We start from the raw sequence: 27,848 nt of genomic DNA on the forward strand, positions 1-27,848 counted from the left end.
GAGGTATTACAGGATAAGCTAAAAGTATTCCCATGCACCTGACAATTTTTTACATTTTCAAACCAAAACAAAATACAATTGAAAAGATGATAACCTATGTAAAATAGATATGTTTTAGAGGCACTGACTTGGACAATAAAATAAAATGAACACTTGCAACGTTTATTTAAGTTTTAAAGCACAATGCCTCACATAATTTAAACCATATTAACAATATTAGCTGTTGGTTTTTGTTATAAATTCTGGAGTATTTATTGTATTGTATTTTATTTTATTTTATGCTTTATTAACAAATACGTAGTATAGTAGTCCTCGCTTTTTTATTTCTGTGTGCCTGAAATAAAATTTTAAAAAATACACATAAATATGTGCAGCACCCTCCCTCGCTCCACCTGCTGTCAAACTATAAAAACGACAATAACATCACATCTCCCAGGGAGAAAAGTATCCAATGAGATCGGCGGATATTGAGTTGTGGGGATGTGTCAAAGCTAACCCTGTTGCTACAGCAGCAGCAGCAGCAGCAGCAGAAGAAGCAGAAAAGAGAAAAATGGAGGAGTACGAAGGTAAGAGAGAGAGAGAGAGAGAAAGAAAAATCCAATACCATTTTAAAATCAAAATAGATCAAGTGTAATTGTAATAACCGTCGACACTTAGATGCATAAACTGGCTTAACGTATTTTAAAATAGAATAAACAAATGGGCATTTTCCATTCTTTTGTCTACTATTGTGCCAACGTTAATTTGATATTAACACACTATATATGGCGCATTCTTTTTTTGTATTTTTTTTTTTTTAAAGTGGAATATACAATTGAAGCCTAATTGACGTGAGATGCCAGTAGTGCACACAACTGAAAAACGTGGAGGTCATAGTTAGTGTTTTGTTGTTGTTGTTGTTGTTTTTTAACACTATATTCATTCATGTTTACAAATGCTCACACATATATATATATATATATATATATATATATATATATATATATATATATATATATATATATATATTACGAAATTACATGTTAATTAAGAACCTGCTATTCCAGTCACGCGTTCACTGCGTGTGACGCGCATTGACACTTCAATAACTGTTTTGTTTAAATTAGTGTGTAAAAATACTGTATTGATGGTGCATTGATTTCAAAATAATAATGTGATTTTTCGTAATTTTATATTTTGTACCACTGCCTCACATTTGGTTTCTAAGTAAGTACCAAGTGCAGAGCTGACCGACAGACTTAAATTTAATTGTCAAGCATCAATTTCTAGGCACTTGTGCTGCATAGAAACAGCTGAGGACCACGCCTTTGGCAATGTGGGTCCCTTTTTTTTTTTTTTTTTTTTTTTTTTTTTTGAGCTGACCGCAAATACTGATGTAAAGTCAACATTTTTATGGTATATTTTGTTTGTTTTGTTCCTGAATGTAAACACATAAGGGAAGGAATTCATGCATTATTCTTTCACAGAATGTACATTACACTTCCAGAAATTTGTAGGTAAAATCAAGTACTACCATCAAACATGTACCATTAGTGAATGTGCAGTATAACGCAGCAGAAATGTTTCTTTAGGGCATTCATTCTGTGTCAGGACTGTCAATCTTTGAAATGTAATTTGGTGATTCCTACAATTTGTAATGCTAATGGCAGACCCTTTTGATTTATTTATCTGTTTGTTTGTTTTTATTATTCAGCTTTTGAAACCTCATCTGATGTGGATCTGTTGCCTTGCAAAATCTGTGGCAGGACTTTTTTCTTAGCAGCACTAGTAAGTATGCAGGTTTGAACTGTCTAGCCACAAGCATACACTCTTTTTAATATGCCTTATAATATCCCCTAAGTTAGTAGGCTGTGACATCCTTGCAGAGTAAAATACATACAGTAAGTTTACAGTAGACTGTCAAACCAGTGCAGCACAGTTTGACTTACTAAAATCCATACCATTATTGTATGAAATGCAATTTTACTTGTGCTGTTTTAGGGTTAATAATTTAGAAATATAATAATGTATTATCTAATTTCCAAGAATGTTCCTTTGTGAATGATGGGGTGATTTAGCCAACCCTAATTTAAATGCATCTACTCTATGCTAGCTAATGCTTGGTCCTTTTAATATGGACTCTGACATTTCTTTTGTAAAAACAAACACAGCAGCTGTAAATCTTATCTGTTCCAGGTGAATTTATAATCCACAAGAGTGATGCTTGTTGTAATTTTAAAAAATAAATAATAATAAAAAAGTTGTTAATACAAATGTACTTTGTTGCTCTAGAAGTAATGTGGTCCTCTACTGCACTTTCTTTTTTTGTAGAAAAAACATTTGCCCATTTGCCAAAAAGCTGCTGCTAAGAAAAGGAAGGTGTTTGACTCCAGCAGGCAGAGAGCAGAGGGAACAGATATTCCTGTGATAAAACCACTAAAACCAAAGGTGTGTAATCTACTGTAACAAGTCTGCCATCATCCTAATACTGTGTCATGCCAAGGGTTCATTAGTTTGTTTTAAATTGTTAGTACAAGACAAACGCATCTACAATACAACTTTTTTTTTTTTTTTTTTTTTTTTTATTGATGAGTATGTAAAGATTAATATTGGTTAGTTTGAGGGTCCACCACCTGGCCAGCAGGATGTGGTGGTAGACCCCTCCCCCCATGACAGATAATACCAAAGGACAGTTATAAGAGTAAAGTTGGGGTGAGGCGGTGGGATGCAGATTAATCAAATACAAAGGTAAGTGACCTGAATATTTAAGTTTTTCTAATTGGCCGGAAGGGGGCTGTCCTTACTCCAGAAAACTTCATTTGGTGAGAGAATTAACTCACCTCTGATTATGTTTCAGTTACCCAACTCCCGCTCTGCTAAATCTGATAAAGTAAGTTGTCTCTTTCATACTCTATTTAACTTGAAAGGATGCATACACAATATTTACCTCATGACTAGTACCTGTTTTACAAATCATCTCTGCTTCCTTAATTTTTTAGAACATCCTTTAAATACTGTCTCTTTAAGGCCCTGTTCACACTACGCCTTTAAATCTTTTCCTTGAAACCAGCTTAAAAGTGCTAAATATGGTTAGCATCTACACTATACAGCATTTTAATACCATACTCGAGAACCAGACTCGAGACCACCTAATTAAATCAGGTAGTGTGGTTTGTCAGAAGTGTGGACGCTGTAATACCAAACTACATTTTGTTGTCTATCCTCCAATATTCCAAAATGCTTTGATATCTTTTGGTGCGTGGACATTGCATCCAACGAGAAAGACACCAGCTGCATCAAAGATTGAAAATATTTCTGCTAAAGATTGCTCTGTCCAGTATAAGAAGGGGATATTTTACATGTCTGTTGTTTTTACATTTTATTTATGTTTTTATTTTGATTTGTTAATTTATTGATGATGAAAATAAAAGGTCTTTAAACCATGGACATCAAAAACTAAATATTCTACAATTTAGCTTTTGCTATTTTTCAAATAAGCATTTAAATATTTAGGAACATGTGTTGTGTAATAACTCTAGAGAATTTTGTTTTAATAAATATTATTTAAAATCTTGAAATACGCCATTTTTTGCAGTGAAAAAATAGTCATAACCAACATGACTGTGATAACCCAAAGTTCCTTCTCAAACAGCAGCTTTGTTGCTTCATTGAGAGGAGGAGAGTTACGGAAACTTAGTGTCAACGGCTGTATAAACACAACACACTTATTATATGTTTATGTTGAGACTTGGAATGGGTAACTGTCTGCCTACTTTCTTGACAGTTTCTGCATCTAGTTTTGTGAATTCTTTATTATAGTTTGTGTAATGGGGGGGGGGGGGGGGGGGGGGGGGGGGGGGGGGGGGGGGGGGGGGGGTGACTTGAATGGGACGGAATAAAAACTTTAAAGACGTAGATCAAAAACACTTCCTTTTTTGGTAGGGGGGGGGGGGGGGGGGGGGGGGGGGGGGGGGGGGGGAAAACCGTACTCACCCCCTCAAACAACGTCCTTTTGTTCAAGGTTTTTATATTTTTCTTCTTACATCTAGTGTCTAGGATGAAAAAGTGTCATAACTCTCGTACTAACAAACTCAAAAAGAAAATTCCGATATAACTCTTGGTCAATGCAAAAAAGTTCCATGTAAAATAATAATAATAATAATGTAGATCACAGATCCTACTTTTTCACAGTATTGACCATGATTGTTTGAGTTTTCTTTTAAGGCTATATTGAGAACCATACTTCTAGAAGTTTACCATAGTAAAAGCAAAGTGTAATAAATCACAGTGAAAGTATGGAAAGCATATATCGGTGTTGTTAAACCCAGAGGGGTATGGTAAAGTATGTTAAGCATGGCAAACCATAGTAAACTGTGATGGGTTCCCAAACTGGGGGCTGTGAAATAGTTTCAGGGGGACCGTAGCACATACAAAAATGTTATCTCCCAAGTGATCGCTCAGACCCAGGGATCAATGCTTTAGCAGTCTTTACCAAGTTAAAAATCTTGCATTGGTGTTATTTAAACATTCCTTATCGTTTTCTAACTGCCAATGGGGCTTTCATGTGTGTTATTTCTTTTCATGTATGTGTTTTGGTAAATTATGGAAAAAAAAAAAAAAAAAAAAAAAAGCTGGGGGGGGGGGGGGGAGCAGGCAGACAGGAGACAAAAAAAAATATTGTGACTAATCTTTGTAGCTTGTTGTTTACTCTTATAGCCAGAACCACCCAAGAAACAATCAAACTGGCGAAGAAAGCATGAGGATTTTATTGCAACTATCCGTGCAGCCAAAGGGCTCACTCAGGTGATGAAAGAGGGGGGGCCACTCCCACCTCCTCCGCCACCATCATATGACCCAGGTAACAAAGTGACAGTTTTCACTGATACCAGTTACCACTTTTTTTTTTTTTTTTTTCTGGTATGCATATAATTGAAATTTGATCAACTAAACCAAATAAGTTAGTTTAGACAGGGCAACTGATTACATCCGTTATAATCCTGATTTTAATGTTCAAAACACAATTTTTTTTTCTAATAATTTTAATTTACATTTTGTCACGATTTTATCTTTTTGTGTGACAAGAAAAACAATATTTAGGAAATATAGCTTTGTAGATAGAAATACATTGTTTTATTAGAATACATTGTTTATCAAGATCAACCGACACAGCGCTAAATTGGCAGAGTGTCTGGCTCAGACTGGCTCAAAATAAATGAGGCACAACATAAGCTGCCACATTTAAATGCGTAAATGCGCTGCCCTTTTGGAGTTGTCATTTCTGCTTCCTCATATTGTTCTGTTTAGGTAGCTCATTTGGAGGGGAGGTGCTGTTTATCAGACTAGACTGAACATCTGTGCTATGGGAGGCCCATTTGGAGGGGAAGGCTTATATTTTCAGAACACCAGTTCTGCCTGCATGCAAGTGGTGCCGGGGTTCCAAAACCAAATCCAAAACAACTCCGCTGCTTAGGCGGTATCGAGCTATAATTTCATCCTCAGGGAGATCAAAAAGGATAATGCGGACCTGCACTTTCCATCATAAGAAATACGTTATGACTGCTGCCATAATGCTCTTTCCTATCGGCTGCTTTCTGACTTTCTTTGCAGCCAAATAAAACCAATTTGAAATCATATTTGTGGACCTTTTTAGGGCTGGCACAGATGTGCTGCATCTTCATAAATCTCAATTTAATATCGCAAACTTTATTTAAAAATGAGCCCCACCTACAATTTGCCCATTCATATAATTAAGGCTTAACACATCTTAAAATCCATGTTTACTGAGCAACGGAACGCATTGCACGGCAGAGCGCGTTTTGGGGGTGCTAACACGGCCTTAACTTGCCAAAAGTGTTACGATTACATATGGGGCAATTTTAAGGCCGGCATAAACTCTATGGACCTATGGTATGCTATGGACCTTAATGCCGTCGCAAACACTTGATACATGACCCTCTCAGTTTTAATCTATTAATTGTGCAGACTAGAAAGTCTTTGTACATAGCAGGAGCAGAACAAAACATATTTTAAATACTATGTGGGATTTTGTATTCAGTTAAGATTCATATTTTGCCCTTTTTTCAGATTATGTCCAGTGTCCGTTTTGTGAGAGGAGGTTTAGTGAAAGTGCTGCTGATAGGCATATTCAATTCTGTAAAGAAAAGGCTGCACGTATTCCTAACAAAGGCAAGATTTCTGCTGATCCGAAAGGAAAACCGTCTGCAAGACCACAGGTACGGGTCATGGGAACTTCTTTACTTGCTTTCTGTGAAGCTCACAGTTAAATAACGGATATGGTACTGGTACAGTATGAATGAATGTAGCTTTTTGTTTAAAAAAAAATACAGGAAATAGTCTTTGCATATATCACTCATCTGACAACTGCAAACTATATTTTGGAAACGGTCATGTATTAACAGCTCCAGGGAGATTGAAAATAATGTAAAATGGAAAGTATATATGAAACCTTAAGTGGCATGCTTGGAAACACCAAGGTCATTGTTTTCCAAAATGTGTAGCAACATATTAATATATCATGTATTTACTCAGCTTAAACCTCCAGCTCCAAAGAAGACAAACGCTCCAGCCTCATTGATATCTCCCTCTTCCCGTTTACCACAGCTGTCTTCTGCTGGTAAACCCACTGGAGGTAAGAGCAACAATATTTAATCGTCCTTTGTCAGCCAAAATAATTATTCCACATCAGTTAGATAAATATCTTTTACAAACTGTAAATCTTATCAGCTGCTACTGACAGAAAATGAACCTGTTTAAACATGCTGACTGGTAAATCCCTTTTGAGCATTGTTTTTAACTGGTGTCATTTAAACATTCCTTAAACTTTAGATGCAGGCTGTAACACTAAGTTGCTGCATTCGATACTGTTCAGACAACTTTGAAATTAAGGAATAATACAAATGTTTAACAGTACTGACTGGTTATTTTAGCCATTTTGCCCAGTTTTGCAAATGCATGCAAGCTGCTGATTTTGCATTTTAGTCTGATACTTATATTGGCAAATACAGAATGCTGAAGATTAGGGTTGTTAGATGCTTCTGTCTTGTCACAAATTTGTCTCCCTATTTAAAGGTATGCTTTGCTCCTCCGTCACCTTTGCCACATTGTCCTCCCCTCTGTAGGTGGTGTCCCATCCTCCTTGCCTTGGAGGCACAAACTGAGCCTTACTTATGCACAATGCCTTTTTCTAGAAATAGAGGGATTTCTTGGCTAAACAAATACTTTATCTCATGCTCCTACATTAATCCAGTCATTTCCCTGCACAGTCAGTTTGCCCACAGCCAATATTATATTCTAAAATTTAATATAGTCCTCAGGGGTGTGCAGTTGATGTCGCCCGATGCCCAGGACAAGATTTGTGTGAGGGACAACCAGTTTTGCTGTTATACTTTATCCGTCGGACAAGTAGTTTTTATTTATTCATTTTTCCTATGTTCGCTCTGTTGCTAGAAAGACATTCAGGGTATATTTCTAGAGAGCCACACAAGTTGCGGAAGTCTAGCACCGAAGCACAAGCATTTAAAATAATTGTTTGCCCCACCACTATCACTTAGCTAGCTGTAGAAGATGCTGATCTATTGGTTATAAAGAAACCCAGACATGGCTACCTGAAGGCCTCTGGCAAGACAGACTAATCTTTTAAACTTAAGATATTATTTATGTTTTTTGTAAATTAACACATGAGTGATGCTGCTTTCTTAATACGTGAACCTGACATTTAAATGCAGCAATCTAGTAAAGTTTAAAATGTAAAAAAAAAAAAAAACACAGTCGTTAAGTTATTAGCAGATTAGAGAAAATTGGGTTGTGTAATTTATAACATTTCATGGTCAAGTGTGTACTTGTTGGGATGTTTTTTTTTTAAATTCAGTAAAGTTTACTGTTTATAAGCATTTCAAGACAATCATTCCCTGGCAAATTATTTTTCATTTTTTTCTTTTGATTTTTAGTGTTGCTAATCTAGTTTGCTATTTACCATATTTACAAGGGAGGGAAAGAATGTTGCCTTCCCCTAAAAAAATAAGCTATCGGGGTATGAAACCAGTTCGCCATCATGGGACAAGATGTTAGATCAGGAAAATAGCTGTAAAATGTTATATATACGGTTACTTTATATATGAAAAATCACTTTGTTTTTACAGAATTTGATTGAGCATACTGGAAATAGTGTGCATTTTGGTAGAAAAACAGTACACAATGCAGAGAAACTTGACAGATTATACACAGGTCCTTTAAAAATCTGGGCTTCAGCAGTTGCATAACTGAAAACTTAAAGAAAAATCGGAATTCCACAAAGCAGCAGTAACAGTTGTCAATAATTTCATGTCTGTGATACAACAATAAAACACCTGTACATCGGGGGTTGATTTCAGCTTATAGAGAAAGCGTGGAAAAAAACAGGCAGTAGCTATTTTTATATTTCAGTAAATCCCAAGTATTCCTTATTATAGTTTTACTCCCAGTATGTTACTTAAATTTACTAGCAAATATGTTCCAAACTGCACTGAAAGGAACACATTCTTAAAGTATATTTTACATAGGGCTTCTGATTTTCGGTTTTAACCGATAAAACACCCCAATACACAAAAAATAAATAAATCGGTGGATAGCCAATAAACGCCGGAAAACACAGTTAAAACTGTGAAAATGGTTAATCTATTCACGTTGACTTTACCCTTTTGACAGAAAAAATAAAACAAAACCCACTACAAAAATAATAATAAATACATTTCCCTGTGCTGCTGGGCAATGTCCTGCCTTCCTGACTTGATTTGTTCTGAATACTTTAAACCTGCCCCAACTACCGAGTGACAGCACATTCCTACATTTCTATTGGAGAGACTGCTTGCGAGATTACAATCAGGATGGAGGCTTGTTAGTGGGATTTAAAACTGTATTACTGTTAAAATACGGAGGATTTAAAACAGAATTGGGATTTCGTTGTGGAAGATGGCAAAGGAAAGAAGGTACAACAAGTGTGCCAGTCCTGTCGAGTTACTACTACACATTTTGACACCAAAAAAAAAAAACCCAAATCGTTCAAGCATTTTGGAAAGTAACTGAAAACACTAATTTCATACAGTATATCAAAAACGAAAGCCCCGAAAAAACAATTTACATAACTAATATAGCTAAAAAGAAGCATCAAAAAGGACAGTGACTAAAACCCAAAAAACAGAAGCCCTAGTTATACATTTGTTGAGATGAGGTGGGGTCACAGGGGCTTTTTGTCTATCGTTAAGAATATAGTGAACCCATCAAGCTATAAGGCTAGATCCACCCTGTTAATCACTAATTGATTGATTGATTGTGTTCACTGTTAAATAAAACCAAAAATCCAACGAGTTATATTCCACTTTGTGTGTGTTTTGCACGATGGTTAAGGGGTCAAGTAGAGTTTTCTAGTATTTTGTCCCTTGGACAAGTTTTTTTTTTTTTTTTTGGTTTCAAAATTTGCACACCCCTGGTCCTGCATAACGTGACTCAAAGTAATTGTTCTTTTGGCCTTTGTTATTAAAATGTTGTTTTCATAGCAGTTTAAATTTTAAAGCTGTCTCTATTGTGATTCATTTTGTGAGAATTGATTTATTCTCTCTCTCTCTTATCTGATAAGGTCTATCCTCAAACAGAAACACTACTCCTGTAGCTGGATCAATTAAGGGCAATGCTTCCAGTTTCTCTCCATCTCGTATGAATTCAGCAGGCAGCCAACAGACTGGGTAAGAGCTATTACTCACGTATCTTACTAGCCCAGTGGTCCTCAAAATCATGCCCGCAGGCAAATTTGTGCCCGCGAAGCCAAACCATGGTGCCCGTGGCATCTGTTCTTAAATTATGGGTCATGAACACATTTCTGGCTGGTCGTGGCGTGGGAAAATAAAGAAGGCTTTAAACACGTTTTCCAACAAAAGCGCCACAGCAGTCTGTTGACAGCGCTGCTTGCTTATGCTGTGCATGTACGTACTCGACTTTTTTTTTTTTTGAATGGCTTTTGCGATACGATCTACCAATTGTATATCTGCATTGTCTCTGCGGTAGCCCAATCATAATTTAGCTGGGTGGGACATAAACTGTGTCTCTTTCAGTTGCAAGTATCGACTGTAAGTTTTAACCAATAGGAGAGTCAAATATCTACCAAGTTTTACGCAGCTGTCCAATCATAATCAAGCAGAGGCCGTTCACGGCAATCTGCGTGAAAATTGAAGGCGAGTGAGTAGCCAATGGGAAAGTGAAAGATCTGACAGCTGTCCAATCATTCGTGAGCAGAGGCGGGTGTTAATATGCCAGGCAAAGCACTTAATTTCGCCAACTGTTATTGAGAAAAATAATACATTTCATTATTTAGAATTACATTTTCTATCTCCTGTTTATTTTATTTATTTATTTTTATTTAAGGGGAATACCATAGTATATTTGGTTTCAAATCCACTTTATGTGAATAATCGTACTGGAGATGAGCGATCTTTAAAACGGAGTAGTGTTGACAAATTTGTTAAATTGAAACAAAGTGAGACGCTGTCTATTCACTGTTATCTGTGTAAACATGCTATTTACAAATATTTGCATTGTGTATTTTATGTAAATTATTTAAAGAATAAGCGCAGCACGCACAATTACTACCTGAGACTTCACCCTTTAAAATCTTATATATATCTATATATATATATATAATATTATATAATATATATATATATATATATTATATAAGATATATATATAATATTATATATCTAATGTATATGTATATGTAGTGTGTGTGTATATTGTGTATGTCGCGAGAAGGCAGTGTGTAAGATTAGAATCTTTGCAATAGTCAGCGTGCCCGCAAACAGCCAAGTAAGATCAATTTAACCCTGTGCCCAAATTACTTTGAGGATCACTGCACTAGCCCAATAGTGATACTTTTACACTGCTCATTAAAGCAACCTTGGATTAGTGAAAACTTTTCAGTCAACTCCTTAGTTTGCAATACTGAGAGTGAATATGACTCTCAATTAAAAATATATATAAACAGCTAAATTTGGGTTTAAATTATCTGTCAATGTTTAGTACCAGTTAGTTAGTTAAATGCTATGTGTTCTGTTTTAATGACAGTATTGGTATGAAGTCTAGAGCGCCTACTTCACCAGCATCTCTGAAGAGTGTAACCTCTGGCGTTCCTGGAAACAGAAGGAAAACCTATAATGCTGACAGCTATAGTTCCAGGTATGTTGACATTTCAGAACCAATATTGTGAAACGACTGATAAGCATCACATGCCTAGAGTTTCACTGAGGATGGTTAAGTGATGAATATTAAAACCAAGATACAGGAATATACATGAAGTGGATGTGTCAGTATTCATCCATAAGCCACACTTTTATATTTTAAATATACTCTATCTAACAAACTAACTTTTTCACTATACTGACATCTGACTCGCATTACGTAGCGGTTTTGAGACATTCTAGTATTTACTGTGAGCCTAGCTGAAGTTCCCAATATGTTCATTCATGTGCTACACTTTCAAGTTAGGTTGTAGTTTTGATGTTGTGTGGTTTTTTTTTTTTTTAGACACATCTACTTGCATACCTGTTAAACACTGAAAAGCTTGAAACGTGAAGTTTTAAAGATCACTGAACACTGACAAATGCATTTGCACTATTTACAGATTTTTCTATTAATTCCAGAATATTATGCTATTTGTTAGTACCTTTTGGGTTATTTGGGTTTACATGTAGTTTTCTTTTAGGGAGAGAAATTATCCTTCTGAATGCAAATGACCTAATTGTTATTAAAATACATATACATATGTAGGGAACAGTTTACATGTTTGTCAATGTTCCGATTTGGCCTTTTTCAGCTACTGATATCATGTACATTTCTCAGATTGGGTTTACACTAAGTGTTTTGGTTGTGTTGAAAAAAGTACAGCCTGCCTCAAAAGATGATGTACCCATGGTAGATGCTACTTAACCCTTAGCTGTCCATTTATTCAGCGTCTGTCAGGCGCGTCCGGTCCAATTTATTTTCACACACGCTGTTTATTTTACACACACTGTTTAAAAGTAATTTTATTCAAAGTAAAACAAGTTTAAAAGGCACTGTGTATCAACAGGACACTCAGTACTGCATCTCCAGCCCTGCTCCACCCCTTGTTCGCTGTATTTATCACATACCTCTTCATAGTCGTGCATCACCAACCTCCTCAATAACAATCCAACTTACTATAACATCTAAAAAAGTTCTGACAATGTTCTTCTCTTGGCTCCTGTCAGTCTCACTTGGCAATTGAAAGGTTTTCTCGACTTTTTCTAGAGAAAAAACAACTAGAGACCTGTGCTTGACGTCTTTTTGATGATGTTGGACAGGGTCCGACATCGAACTGGAAAGGGAAAATTGTAATGTTCAACCTGGTCCAACATAGGCCCACAAAAAATTAAGGCTAGTGTACAATGAATTACATCTTATTGCTAAGGGACAGAAAAGTCTGGGCTTAAAGCAATCGGCTATCTGATGGCCATACACAAAGATAACAAAGGTGTAAAGGATGATAAATATCTCTCTGTGCTTTGCAAAGGGCTTTATTTATTGATTGATTGCAAATGGCTGTATTTTATATTTGTAATTTAAATATTTGTATATGCTGATCTCAGGGTACGACTAGGGGCATGGTACCAATAGTTCCTGCAAGTATGAAGGCCTTAAACCATGAAGGGCCATATAAGTAGTAAGGACATTTTTTAGATCAATCCTGAACTTAGCAGGGAGCCAATCTAGTGATTTTAGAACTGTGGTAATGTGTTGTGAACGGCCAGTGCAAGTAAGCACTCTAGCTGCAGCCTTGGAGCTGGTGCAGTTTAGAATCTGGAAGACCAGCAAACAAAGCATTAAAATAATCTAGCCTAGAAATAACAAAGGCATGAACCATCATCTCTGCATCTTTATCAGATAGAATGGGTTTCAATTTGGAATTGTTCCTCAAATGATAAAATGAGGCCTTTATAACAGTCAGAAGATTCCCATCAAATGATATTTCAAAACGAGGTGATTTAGTTGTGTCTAGAGCGCACTAATAGCATTTCTGTCTTATTGGGATTTATTTTTAGACAGTTTACAGTCATCCATGACTGGATTTCACTCGGGCACTGAGACAACACAGAAACCACCATCTGCAATGTAGTAGGAAAAGAACAATATTTGAGTATCATCTGCATAAAATTGAATTTCAAGGTTGTATTTGTTAGTAAATGATCCAAGAGGGAGCATATAGACACTGAAAAGCAGGGGACCAAGTAGGGATGGAAATTTCAAATAGGTTCCTATTCAAATATACGGGGGCCAATAGTTTATATACCCGAAATAAAGAATAAAAGGCAAATACATATGTATTCTACAGTAGACGGCATAAAAAGTGTAAGCTGCTAAAGTTCAAGTTCACTCTTCGGAGGAGCAGTCGGGTTCACAAAGTGTACAAACAATGTCCATGACAAGATTTCTCTGTTCAGGCTACTTGGTTTATTCAATAACCTGCAAATAATTCTAAGCAAGACACGTACCTGGTTGTGCTTTTAATGGTAAGTGCAAATGTTGACGTTACTCCATCCATACACAGAAAGTCAGTAGTAGATGTTTTACATTGTACTGCAGTCCACAGAATTAAAAAAATAAATAAAATACTTGCACACTGTTTTCTCAGTCATTGCGGTGTTCTGCTTAGCATTTAGTTTGTCTTTATATTCAACATAGAGCTAAATTAGTGTTCTAATTTCAAATGTAAAGTTAGCTGTTTCACGACTTCCTAGCAATAGCGGCTGTCTGCAGTCATTACAGGGGAACTCAAGTGGGGGATCTGTTAACATTAGCTGAAAACAAAATTGGCAGCAATTTCAAACAAAATACATTTACTGTAGATTGTACTGTTACAAGCGTTGCATGATTAATTAGGGTCCTTACATTTAATATGTCAATCTCATTCAAGTGAACGTGCAGGGTTTAACACTGACTTTGAACACCTGTCAAGCGTTGGCATTTAAAAAAAAAAAAAAAAAAAAAAAAAAAAGATGTTTGCTTCTACTAGTGGCTATTAAGTTTTTTGTGTACTCGAATATGTAATATGCTATTCAAACAGTTTTTTCTGTTTGTTTTTTATTATTATTTTTGTATTCAACTATACTATCAACTATACTATCCCTAGGATTGCGCCTTGTGGAACTCCATACTTCGTCACCTGTCTGAGTACTGACCCAGAGACAAACTGGCAGCGATATAATAGACAGGAGTGAAACCAGTCCAAAGCAATAACTGTAATTCCAGTATAATTCTGTAATCTCTCCAATAAGATCCCATGGTCCACAGTGTAAAAACCAGCAGAAAGACAAAGCAGTACTAAAATAGAAAGTTGTCCAGTATCTGCAAACAAGAGGAGGTCAATTACAGACCTTCTGTCTCAGTGCTATATCCTGAGCAAAAACCACACTGAATTTTCCAATAGACCATTTTCTCAAAAATGATCTTAAAGCTGAGTAGCCACAGCGTTTCTAAGCACCTTGGCAAGAAAATGGATATTAGAAATAGGTCTGTAATTTCCATGGTGATGTGGGGAAAGGTTATGTTTCTTCAAAAGGAGTTTCTCCACTGTCAGTGTTAAAGTAAAGGGCTTTTCCCACTGGTCTTTTCCGTCATTTTTCATCCATCAGTCGAAGAAGTCGTGCATCAATCCATTGCACGCTAGATGTGTTAATATCATACTTCAGAGCACTGATGTGCAGTGGAGGCTTTGTAGTAAGTGTACCTTGTTTCAATATTAATAAAAAATAAGTCTAATTCTGTTAAGTGTAGTATAAACTTAATGATCAGCTGATTTATTATGCCTCTACTAGATCTACAATAATCTTGTTACGCAATACAAAATAAATATCTAAAAGTTGGGAAGCTAGCAGTGAGCTACCGAAAATACTTTACCATAATGACCTTCTACTCTCTGTATGAAGCCAGAAATTCAATCGCTTTCATGTACTGCCCCTCTTTTTTGGCTTTTAAGCCCTAAACGCTCTTCTTTCTCTGATACGTGTCTTGCAGGTTAGGCCATTGTTTCTTCACTTCCCCGACAAGTGAAATAAAAAGTATATGTTTGTAATAATCTATACTGCACACAATCCATGTGTTTATATATACTATCAGTTCATAACTTTATTTTTATGTATTTATAATACATATCATTCATGCCCAAGTCCACAACAATGTCTTTCCATATGATTTTTTTTTTTTTTTTTTTTTTTTTGTAATTTTTGTTGAATTTATCATAAAGTAATTTTTGTTTGGCAACACACACAACATTGTCCATGTTGTTCAGTGAACTGCAAGAAACCATGTTTCTTCCCAGTTGTTTTTCATTGGTCGATATAATATTTAACGCACGTCAAACCGAATCTAATCGAACTTGTTTCAATTCCAAAATTGACGAATCACTGTTGTATGACAATTATGGGCTTGGTGTGCAAGGTGCAATAGAGAATGCACATGATCGTTGTTTTCTTATTAGACGCACAATAAAATCGGATGCATGTTTGGATCCAGTGTGCAATGGCCTTAAAGGTATACAGTAAACTCCATGAAACTAGCAGAGGTGTTATGGAAGAAATCTGGAGATTGTATTTTTATAGAGGGCATGGGCAGTATTTAGTGTAAATAGGCAGGCGCGAGAACTGTTTGTCAAAATGTTTAAAAAATAAATAAATTAAAGTGGATAATGTTTAATAAAAGATATGTATGTAGTTAAAACCTTATGTTTACTATACTATTATTGAAACAGACATGTGTAAAAAAATAAAACAACAAATGTTGACAGGGCTATATTGCTACCTGTAGTTTTAATAGTTACTGTAGTTGTGGCATATAACAACAGATTTTGGCATTATGCTTAATTAGGCAAAGGATTTTACATTTTGCCTTGTCTATTGTTCTATATTGCAGGAATGATGCCAAAAGTGGATGTGATGTATCAGATTATTCAGTTGCAATGAGCTGTGGAGAAAACAAAAGCAATGGCAGAAATTCCTCTGGGCAGCTCTCCAAATTCTGTCATGAATGTGGGACCAAGTACCCAGTAGAATGGGCAAAGTTTTGCTGTGAGTGTGGAGTGAAGAGAATGTGTATTTAACAATATAATGAGTTTTTATTCGTATATTGTAATCCTACTGCATGACAAATGTTCCTGAAAAAAGGTGTTGGATTTTTTTTTAATGTAAAATATTTGCTGAGGGTTATTAATCACTGTATTAAAAGAAATACATTTATAAATATACAAATTAATTGAGGCCTGCTTTGCATACATGTTGGCTGAGAATTTGCGAAACAGTGCCATAAATAACAAAACAAATGTGTTCTTTGGTTTATGCTTACTTGTTGCTTTTTAAATAATAATTATAACATATACAGTTTGTCAAAAGTTTACATACCCCAATGGAAATTTATAATTTCTAGAAATTTCTCAAAAAGAAAGATTTTAGGAAAAATCTTTTGTAGCAAAAGTTTTGCTTTTGTGGATAAGGAAAAAAAGTTACAAGAAATAGATGTCTACAATTATTTATTTGAGCAATTGTTTTGTAAAACTCCAGAAATGCTAATTTAAACGTATTCATACCCTTTGATGTGTTTTATCTACAAGGTGCTAGAATTTTCAGTGTAATGCAGAACCTAATTCTAGAAAAGTATAGAAAATGCTGAATAGGTGAACATTCTTAGAGTATAACAGGGTTAGACATAGGATGATTGCTGTCATTACCAGTGAGTCAATATGGGAAAGTAAATAGCTATCTGAAGACCTTAGGCATAAAATGAGGTATTGTTATAAAGGTGGAGAAGGATACAAGAAGATTTCCAAGCATTTGAGTATCACAATTTCGACTATTGTTTCTATTATCAAGAATTACAAGACTCATGGTCTCTCTGTCTGGAAGAAAGACAATCGCTTAAAGAAAAGAACACCATACCTACTGTAAAGCATAGAGGTGGTAATATCCTTCTATGGTGCTGTTTTTTCCTGTAATGGCACATAAAATTTAGTTCCAGTACATGGTAAAATAAATTCCATAGCATACCAAAAGATACTGGCCAAGCATCTGAAACCCTCTGCTACAAAACGTGGTTTAAAGCGCAACTGGACTTTCCAACACAACAACGTCCAAAGCACACATCAAAATCTATTTCAGAATGGTTAAAGAAGAATGAAATCAAGGTTCTGGAATGGCCTAGTCAAAGTCCCAATCTAAAGCCGATTGAGAGTCTTTGGTATGAGTTGAAGGCTGTGCACAAGAGAGGTCCTCAGAATTTGATTGAGCTGGAACAATTTTGCATTGAATACTTAATCTTGCCATGGTTTGTAAACTTTTGACTACAACTGTGTGTGTGTATGTATATATATATATATATTATATATATATATATATATATATATATATATATATATATATATATATATATATACACACACACACACATTTTCAAACAGTTACCTGGTGTATGCCATTGCAATATTTAGTGTTATTCTCTGTTACTGTAACATGTGCAATATGATTTGTCGAAGTTCTTTTTTGTTTTGTTTTTTCCTTGGGGTTCCCCGTGTGGTTCATCTGGTTAAAGCACAGCTGCATGACGTGCAGGGTGAGTCATACAGCATACGTCTTCACTGGTGATTCCGAAGGGATCGTCTCATTGACATGGGTTAGGGAGGCAAAACCGTCAGGGACTGTGTCTCCTCCATGGCGCTACAGTGAACCCTGTTGGCCAGATGCCCAGTGAGCTCAGAACGGACACCTGCAGGGCTGGCCTTTGTCCTCCTGAGGCCCGTAGCTCGCTGACATCCGCTCTCGAGTTCCTGGGTGTAAAAGAGAAAGCTGGCTTGTATGGGGGATACCTTTGGATAGCCTGGTCTGTGTGAGGAAATTGCTGCAGTGAGGGGAAAAATAATTGGACCTTCCAAACTGGAGGTAAAATAATTTACCACTGAATATTTTTTTGTTTTTGTTTTTTAGATTAACATTATGAATTGATTGTTGGATGGCAATCATCCAGTATGGGGCTCTTGGTTTTATTATGCAAATTTGAAATGTATAGGCAGCAATCCATTCTAAATCACTGCTCTCTTCAGTTCAAGTCAAATAAAACATGATGAACATAATTTAAAGATGAAACACAATGTATTCAGTAATGTAGTAATAAAGGAAGAAGGGGAAAATAAAGGATTGAGGTGCTCTAAAATACATTAACAACTGGTACCTTACATAAAGTAGTGGAAGGTAAGTGACAACTGGGGTCTTTGTCCAAATCAGCCAAAAGTAGTATATTTCTATTATTCATTCTATCATAGATTTTAGGTTAATACATTAATACCTCCGCAAGGAAAATTACCACATACTGTTACACAGTATGTCTATATTTATTAATGTAGAGGTGCACAGCTATTCAAAGTGGTACACAAACACCCTTTATAATTGCAGCATTCTAGTATTTTTTTATCATATGGCACTGTGACTATAAAACCTATACTATGTACACAAAACACTGGGAATGGTTTCTGTAAGTGAAATTAAACATGCATTATTCAAACAACATTGTTACAACTGTTTTTTTTTTTTTTTTTTTGTTGTTTTTTTGTAACTAGTTACCTAACCACTTTACACCTTATCATCCATAACCTACCTGACAATTTGGAATATTTTATTTCAGTTGAAATCTCTTTATATTATAAAGTTTAATAGGTCATGTGTAGGGTCCCTGTTATTATCCCCAGAGAGGGAGGTGGCCAAATATCTGGAGAACTGCTTATCTAATTGTTATGAAGCCTGGTCTTAACATTATTTAGCATATATATTGAGAATATACAATTTTGGGGATATAAGCAAAGGTGTAGTCAAGGGTATACGCAGGTACCCACTTTTACTTTTGGCAATATAACGTTTACCCACTTCTCATGTAAGGGTTACAGAGTTTGCTCATTTCTACTCTCCTGTGATAAACAAAACCTGGGATAAAGACAACATATTTTAACGGTGAGCGTTTGTGTTGTGTTGCTGACACCTGAGAGCTGTCGTAACTGGCAGGGGGGGGGCATGGCCACTGGACTGCGTGTTCTCTGTGTGTGTGTTCTGTTGGCCACTGGACCTGCAAGACGGTACTAGTAGCCTTCAACTTAGCCAGCGAAAGGACACTCACATTACATCTTTTACAGGGCTACCCCTTTTTTGTATACAAATTGCCCCATTTTGTAGATAATACATGTTTATATGAGTGATCCTGATTCTATCTTTGTTGTTTTTGTCAATGTAAATGTTTTTCGACAGAAATCACTTATCTGTGATAAAGAAAAAGAAAGAATGTGATTCAAACACATCCAGAGTTGTCTTGCTTGCTACTTTATACCACTGGACCATGCTAACTACCCAAGTAAAACTTTTATTTGATATTCCAAACTTGGCTCGAGTCACAAATTGGGAAAATAGGTGCTACAACACTTAGTGACCATAAAGGAAATTAAATAAGTCAGTTGTTTCCTGTATACATATAGTACATATTTAGTTCAATACTTCTATGTTATTCTTTCCTGGGAGCATTTCTATTCCCAGTGTGAAGACTTAGAAGATACAGAACTTTTGAACTGGTAAGCATTGACAAAACTTGTTGGGGGAGGGATTTACAGGTTGACAAATGGGAGATTGTAAATGAAGATTTTATAATATATATTTAAAAATCTTTATTGCATTGGCAGTAATATTAAAGAATGATACAAACAGTGTTATAAAGACATCATCAATATACAGTACAGTACCAACACAAATTATGGAAACTGGAAAATGGTGTACAGAACAAGGGGTGGGGATTTCCTTGCCCATTTTTCTCTCCCAGAACCCATACCTACTAAATATCTTGGTATCCTTGACTAGATAACACTTTGTAACACAATTTTTGTTCCTGGGTAGTAAGTGTTATTTCCTAATTGCGTATGCCTCAAAAGTATAGAAAAAGGCTATTATTCCCCACAAACTTTGCTTTTGTGACCAGGACAGTGATATTTAAAAATATCACTATTTCCAATGGGAAAATGGGCAAATGTGTGTCTTTTCGTTCACATAAAGTCAGAAAAAAACAACCTATGAATCCAAATTAACATGTATTTATACTAAAGTAATACAAAGATGACTACAAAAGATTTAGAAGTGAGTAGTTTTTCGAGATTTACAATTATACTGTATTTTGTAGTCATCTTTATATTACTTTAGTATAAATACATGTTAATTTGGATTCATATGTTGTTTTTTTCTGACTTTATGTGAACGAAAAGACACACATTTTCCCATTGGAAATAGTGATATTTTGAAATATCACTGTCCTGGTCACAAAAGCAAAGTTTGTGGGGAATAATAGCCATGTTCTATACTTTTGAGGCATAAGCAATTAGGAAATAACACTTACTACCCAGGAACAAAAACATTTTTTTTTTTTGTTGCACAGTGTAATCATCTCTTTGAATATATGCAAAATATGTTAATGAGCATGCCATCTCACAAGTATAATGGTACCCCAGAATGTGTCCTTTTTCTACATAAGTGGATCATATTTAGGGAACCTATACCCTTGTGGGACAGACTGCTTTCCTAGAAAGAAATGAACATTTTGGGGCACCATACCATTTTTAGTAAGGGGTCTAAAACACTTCCAATAAAATCCCCACCCACTAGTCTTGCTGTAAATCCTTTGTTGTTTCCATAACTATAGTTGGTACTGTGTATTAATCATAAAAGCTTGAGAGTGTGTGTGTGTGTAGGGGAATTGGGGTGCAGGTTTGGCGCAAAGGATGTAGGGGCAGGGGGAGGGGAAAAGACTGGGAGAGAGAGAAAAGGGTAGGATAAGGAAAGACAAATACCATTAATCATTTTATTTTCCTTTTCGACTCCTCCCAGTTCCCTTCCCTGGCTTTATGATTTTATTTTGATTATTTCTGTTAAAAATAAACGGCTTGAGCCTTCAACTGCATCACAGCCTCAGTCTCATCTTTGTCCCAAAAATGTTACGATATACTGTATATAATCTGATATATTAATACTGGGATAAACAGAAACAAAGTACAATGTTTTTGATGTTTTAGATTTGTGTTGCCTTGCATATCTTTGTTTTAAAGAAATACAAAAATAGAGCAACACTGATGTGGTCATACATAGTGTAGCTATTTCTATGTAGCTATGTGAAGTATTTTATCAACTTCTGAGATGTTTTACTCTTAAATAATCCTCAAAGTAGGAGAAACGGCAGCATTTAATTTAAAGTGTATCATTGTATATATATATTTTTTTTACAATATGTTGAAATATTAAAGCATTAAAACATAGATGTTGCTATCTGTATCTTAGATGAAAAATTAATAGTTGATTTCATCACATTCACTCGATATACATGTTATTTGGCGTGCCTCATTAAAGGAACCAAAAAAAAAAGGTACACTCAAAGCTTTCAAATAGTTGCTTTATAATATGGCTACATACTGTAGGTTAGATGACATGTGAACAGTTTATTTCCCCACCTTTGCATACCTCAACATTCAAAGCCTTATAAATTCTTGCTCATATATTTATTGGGCCCGATTTTGAGGAAACCCTGTAAACCATAAACGTAAGGACTAAGTGCTTTAATCAAATATAAATACTAAAATAAAATGTCAATTTTTGTTAATAAACAAGTGGCGGAATGGTCTGCCAACCCCGCCCACCTCCCCAAAAAAGTAGCCATGCTCCGACCCTAGTACACCCTGGTAGCACTATCATACAGCAGAGCCGTGTCTACTGTATATACTACACAGAATCAGTCCAATCAGTCATTTAGAAATACTTACAAAACTATTTTTGATATAATGTGCTGGAATGTAAATTAGGACATACAATAGTCATATCCTACAGAGATCTTGGGGAAATAAAGTTGCATACATCACTATGAGTTCAGTTATGTGCTAAGCCAATAGATGATTTGAAAGGGTTAACTTTCACAGTATCACTAAAGTTTAGGTATTTACAGAGTACAGACAGAATGATCTATACCAGTTTCATACAAAAAATATTTTCTTAAATAATATAAAGACCATAATTCATACTTGTGTGAAGTAATGTATTCCAGAAGATGTATTTAAGATTTTTTTTTTTCTTGTGTAGGGTTTGAAACACACAAATTCTGCAAAAGAAAAAGTGTGCCCACTCTTGCTTGTTCCTTCTCCTTCACCAGTTACTGTTCTCTTTTTGTAATGAGATTCACAGAGCCTGCATTTCAAATAAACCTCCCCTTACCTGGTTAGTTTGAGACGCAGTTGCCCCCGTTTGCCCCGTCATCAAAATCACTCAAAGCAAACATGCAAACAAGGCCATACTCCAAAAGTTATGCCGACCACTAGCACTAATGCAGAATAGAAAATGACAGGGCAAAGCATGTACCAAAATCGCATTACGGCAAGGGCTGTTTGCTCTGAGTTTTTTCATCAAAATCTGGAAAATTCTTTTTTCCCTAGCATTAGTCATTGGCCCCAACATCAAATTCAGGCCCAGCAAAATTATCCACCTACATGTACACGCTCATTTAAGCTACAATGTGGCTGGGCACAGAATACAATGAAGCAGTACTGTTTTAAAATCTCATATTTCAACATTATGTTGCCTTCTTGTATTCTTGTATCTTCAAGATATGCCACCTGGTACAGTATGTACAAATGCATGCTTATAAAGTTGTTTGAATTGAATAATTTAATGTCTCAAGTCACAGCATTCAACAGTTAGGTGACTTCCTTTGAATTATACTTCTGAAAACAAGACTGTATATTGGTTATAAGATTCTTTAGTTTGCAAAGCCTTTTCTGTGTTCTTCTTGGGTTTTGTTTGGTGTCTCTTTTACGGGCAGCACTGCGACCCTGTTTCAAACACAAATACAGAACAATTAGTAAGTAATGAGTGACCTAAAACACTAGTCTCCCTATATCTAAAAAATATGTACTGTAAATACATCTAAAAAGATTAATAATTGCAAAGGGTCTTATTTAGCACTACACACAAAGTCCATCTGCACCCACATTGCAAGCTTTTGCATACTCTTGTGGTGTCTGTCACAAACAGCTGCAAGAGAACTTATGCCCTATATTTTAGACTTGTTTAGTCACTATAAAATGGGATCAGTATATATGAATGGCATAGAGGTAAATTAACATAGTGTTTGTTTGAAAATGACATAAAAGTCCATATTTATAAAGAAAGGTTTGAGTGAAATACCTCTTATCATTCTGAAAATTATTTTTTCCCCCTCCACATGCATCATTAAAGGCTGAATCCAACATACAAAAACACTGCACACTACAGAAATATGACACAAAGCAATCTCTACACCTGGATAAAGCTGATATTTGAAAACAAAATAGTTAACATGTAATTAGTTTTACCTTTCAATTAATGTATTACTAATCTTATTACCTCCTAAATACTTCCTAAATACCCAAATCCTGAATATGATATGCCAAAGCTGCTCTCTGAGTCAGTGACGCAGTCACCCCCCGAGGATGACAGATCTTATCGCCATTTTTCCTTTCAAAACTGACTGTTGCTTCTATCTGTATATATTTCATATTTATTGTGTTTTTACACAAATTATATGGAATATTTAAACTAATCGTTTTTACCAATTACAAGTTGTGGCAAGCTGAAAGCTCTGCTGGTATAAGATGTGGGAAATATTGGGTTGGCAGGGAGGAGGTTAAATTTCTCCCTGCCAGAAAGCACGTGGGAATGTGGCTGATAAACAAGTTAGTCGGTCTAATGATGAAAAACAGTTATTCGACTGACAAACTATTATTGAGAACTGCAGTAGATACCCAGAGGATGAACACTGCTATGTTACTTTCCATTAGCTTTTCATTTGTTACAACAGGGCGCACTAAAGTCTTTCTTTGCCATCAGCCCGGGTGGCTGTGAGCAGTTGTTGAACTGCCAGGGCAGATGCCGAAAGGACATAAAATTTGAAGCTAATTCAGTACGTGCCTGCTGCAGCTGGGCACTTTGCTAACTGACCAATTTCGGCAACAGTCCATAACATAACCTTTTGTTTTGGCCCTTGTGCCTATTTATTTGTTAATGTGTTTTTTGTTTGTCTAGTACTGTATGTGTAATTAAATGTGCACAAAAGTGCTAAAATGCAGCCTTTTGTCTATACCTTTGCTACCTTGTCACACGTGTATTGTGTGCACTACAGTCTGTTGTTTGTTACGTCCCACCAGCATCTTTAGTCTCTCTTTCCCAGGGGTCCAGCCACATAGGTTGGCTGAATGTTTGCTCTTCCCCCAAAGCTGCATAGATCCTGCTGGAGCTTATGTTTAATTACTGTTTTTTGTTGAGAAAGTTTTTTTTTTTCTTTGTGTGTTTTCTGTTCTTTTACAGATTCTAAGCACAGGCCTGTCTGCAATGTGGTGCTCAAGCACACGTGCAGCATTAGCAGCTACTGGGCTCAGCAGCACCGCGCAGGACAGAGCTACTCGCGTCGGTTCTTGTTGCTTTAACACCAGAACTGCCACGGCAGTCATTGTGGTGGTTTGAGGTTTTCAAATTTAAATTACTCTGCATGTCTGAAAATTATGCGGTGGTCCATTTATGACTTTTCCTAAATACATGTACTAAATATCCCGACAGCATTTGAAAGGCAGGTTTATGAAAATAAGGAAGTTATAATAAATAATTTTTACTGTCTTTTACAATACATGTTTTTATTTTGACTATAACTACAATATTATATTTTATATGTACACAAGCCTGTTCTCTCTACTGGACCTGGCAGCCATCATTTCTTTCATTTTGTACAAGGAGTGCACCGGGGGAAATTTGAGTAGGACAGAAAGTGCTGCACTTTCGTTTTAAATAAAAAAATAATTTTGTTTTTACAGTTCTGTATGTACAGATACTGTTTACACACTAGATTCTTTTGAAATGTTTATTTTACTATAGTTTTTCATTTTTTTAAGTAGTGCTTTATATGTGGTAAGTTAGAAAATAAACCCTTTTATTTTTAATTGTTCATTTAAATGTGGTGTTTTGGCTGTGCAGATGTTTGATATGATGTGCTTGAATAACATTTGAGTTGTATCCAATAGTTTGTCTTTCATTTTAATTTTGATGTTTTTTAAAATGTAACCGTCTTCAATAAAACACATTTTTAAAAGTCTGAGCTCTCAGCATGCTTCGTGGCAATATTTGAAGACAATGAGAAAGACTTCTAGTCAAAATGTATTAAGTTAAATTTTACATAAATGTAGCACTTTTGAGATAGTAATGGATCACTAAGACCATCACAACACGATTCTAGTTATGCCTACAAGGGCTTTTTGCATCATCAATGTGTCTAACGGTAGAGAGTGACTGTTGATTAGTCTCACTTTTAACAAGTCAACTGCCAGTTGTTGAAACTGAGACTAATAAACAAATTAATTCTTGCCCTTGTGGCTGGAACTTACAAAAAGCATCATCCATTGCTCTTTAGAAGAGAAAACATCATGCATTGCTCTTTAGAAAGTTTGAGCTCTTTGCTATGCTGAGCTCAAACTTTTTTAAACATAAGTTTTAATGATGTGATGAAAAACAGAATAAGAATTGCAAAGGAAATCCCATAAATTATATGAAGGTGAGAAAACTATTTAATATTGTACACTATTGATTCTTTTGTTCGAGGATTAGCTATACTGTTTAATTATTGATATTTAACTATATTTAAAATATAGTATAAGGAGTTGTGTAAAATACAAGAGGATTAGAATAGGCTAAGTAAGCCCTCTCATGGAGTGGATATCAACACCCTAAACTATATTCTACGAATATAGCGGTTAGACACTCCCAGCGATACCTCACAATAATGTTATGCACACACCCATTCGAAAGTCTAAGATCACTGGAAATCTGCCTCTCACTTTGCCCACTGTCAGAATGCCCAATTGTGCGACCTTGTGAAAATGGTGCAATTGCATGAGCACCTACTCTCAGAGGCATGTTGTATCCTTCTGAGCTCCACAATGCAGACGGTTGATATACATATACCACAGGCGTGGAGGTATTGTGGGTATTTCAGATGATACCACTATTTTTGGGGTGCTCATTCTAATATGGCAGGGCACTGTATATAAGATTACCCTTTAAAATATACAGGAATATTTGAATGAATGTGTATCTAGACTAGTAGTAAGTAAAGGGAGCACCACAAACACACCACACGTTCATGACCCCTCTCCCTACCTGTAGTAGTTCTTGCTATTTACTTCACATGTTCACTATCCTGTCCTGAATATTTGTGACACTACAGCTGTTGTTCTATCCATTGTACACTTCCAATTTCATGGGATATGATAATAAGCCAATGTGTAGGTGGTTAATATTTCTTTATATCTTATGTGCGTGCATAATTAAACAAGAACACACTGAAGCATAAGCGTGCTTTCCAAACTATACACTTCAAATCTGGATGTTACACAGAATCGATGCGTTTAAAATAAACTATTTCTCATAGAATGATAAGCCGAGTGATATTACCGGTTCACAGTCACATCCAAGAGATATTTGTATTGTTTTAAGAATAATTGTTAGTTGTGGCTCGAATTCTGTAAAATGTAGTCTCCTTCGTTGAATTGAACACACCATTTGACGAATGGAGCCAATTTCCTAAAGAAACAAAAAATGATATAGATATTAGTGTTTGTTGTAGTAGTGGTTGGGAATGTATTTGAACTGGTGGCGTAAAAAACAATTTGGAATATATATATATATATATATATATATATATATATATATATATATATATATATACATCTAGGATACGACACACATACTGACAAATGTGGGAGGATGTTCCCAGACAAGATTCACGGCATACTGTGGTTACAAAGAAAGAAATACTGTAGGAGGTACCGAATGTCCCAGATTATTTCCCCACATGTCAAGGTTCACATTATGCAATTTTTGTAGAAGATTACTCACAGTACCTGCATGTTCAGCTGTAGTTCTGGAGGCAAAATATAAATTAAACTTGATTTGTTTTTTTTTTTTTCATAAAATATTTGTAAAGATAGATATTTGGAAAATGGGTAGTGGTTGTAAAGTGGAATAATTATAATATTTACTTTCCAGATACCAAAAATAAATTGACCATATGGTCTCTGGTCAAAGTGAAGAGTATATTTTTATTTTTATTTTTATTTTACACAAAGAGAAGCTGTTATCTGAAACTCTTTATGAGATAAGCAAAAAAAAAAAAAAAATGACAGACAGAATTTACAAAATTACATTGAACAAAAATATAAACGTAACATGTAAAGTGTTGGTCCCATGTTTCTTGAGCTAAAATAAAACATCCCAGAAATTTTCCATACGCACAAAATGCTTATTTCTTTCAAATTTTGTGCACAAATCTGTTTACATCCCTGTTAGTGAGCATTTCACCTTTGCCAAGATAATCCATCCACCTGATATCATATCAAGAAGCTGATTAACCAGCATGATCATTACACAGGTGCACCTTGTGCTGGGGGCAATAAAAGGCCACTCTAAAATGTGGAGTTTTGTCACACAACACAATGCCACAGATGTCTCAAGTTTTGAGGCAGCGTGCAATTGGCATGCTGACTGCAGGAATGTTCACCAGAGCTGTTGCCAGAGAATTTAATGTTCATTTCTCTACCATAAGTCGCCTCCAACATTGTTTTAGAGAATTTGGCAGTACGTCCAACCGGCCTCACAACCGCAGACCACGTGCAACCACGCCAGCCCAGGACCTCCACATCCGGCTTCTTCACCTGTGGGATCGTCTGAGACCAG

At 35.7% G+C, this 27,848-nt stretch overlaps 1 protein-coding gene across 4 annotated transcripts in view; it reads left to right on the forward strand.

Annotated features, from left to right (window-relative positions):
- Nucleotides 1-436: 436 nt before the first annotated feature.
- Nucleotides 437-27,848, forward strand: part of zc2hc1a (zinc finger, C2HC-type containing 1A) — a 33,735-nt gene continuing 6,323 nt past the window's right edge. Inside the window, exons 1-10 of one of the 4 annotated variants that reach the window (XM_041247531.1) lie at nt 437-566; nt 1,694-1,767; nt 2,311-2,427; nt 2,837-2,869; nt 4,696-4,837; nt 6,064-6,212; nt 6,529-6,628; nt 9,611-9,716; nt 11,092-11,202; nt 24,435-24,653. In XM_041247531.1, the coding sequence (XP_041103465.1) occupies nt 452-566; nt 1,694-1,767; nt 2,311-2,427; nt 2,837-2,869; nt 4,696-4,837; nt 6,064-6,212; nt 6,529-6,628; nt 9,611-9,716; nt 11,092-11,202; nt 24,435-24,441 (954 nt within the window). In that variant the 5' untranslated portion in view covers nt 437-451 and the 3' untranslated portion in view covers nt 24,442-24,653. Of the gene's footprint in view, nt 567-1,693; nt 1,768-2,310; nt 2,428-2,836; nt 2,870-4,695; nt 4,838-6,063; nt 6,213-6,528; nt 6,629-9,610; nt 9,717-11,091; nt 11,203-15,951; nt 16,416-24,434; nt 24,654-27,848 lie in introns of those variants that run through there. The other 3 variants (XM_041247527.1, XM_041247529.1, XM_041247528.1) reach the window with 3 other exon arrangements.

The sequence above is a fragment of the Polyodon spathula genome, chromosome 4 (genome assembly GCF_017654505.1).
Source record: "Polyodon spathula isolate WHYD16114869_AA chromosome 4, ASM1765450v1, whole genome shotgun sequence".
NCBI lineage: Eukaryota > Metazoa > Chordata > Actinopteri > Acipenseriformes > Polyodontidae > Polyodon > Polyodon spathula.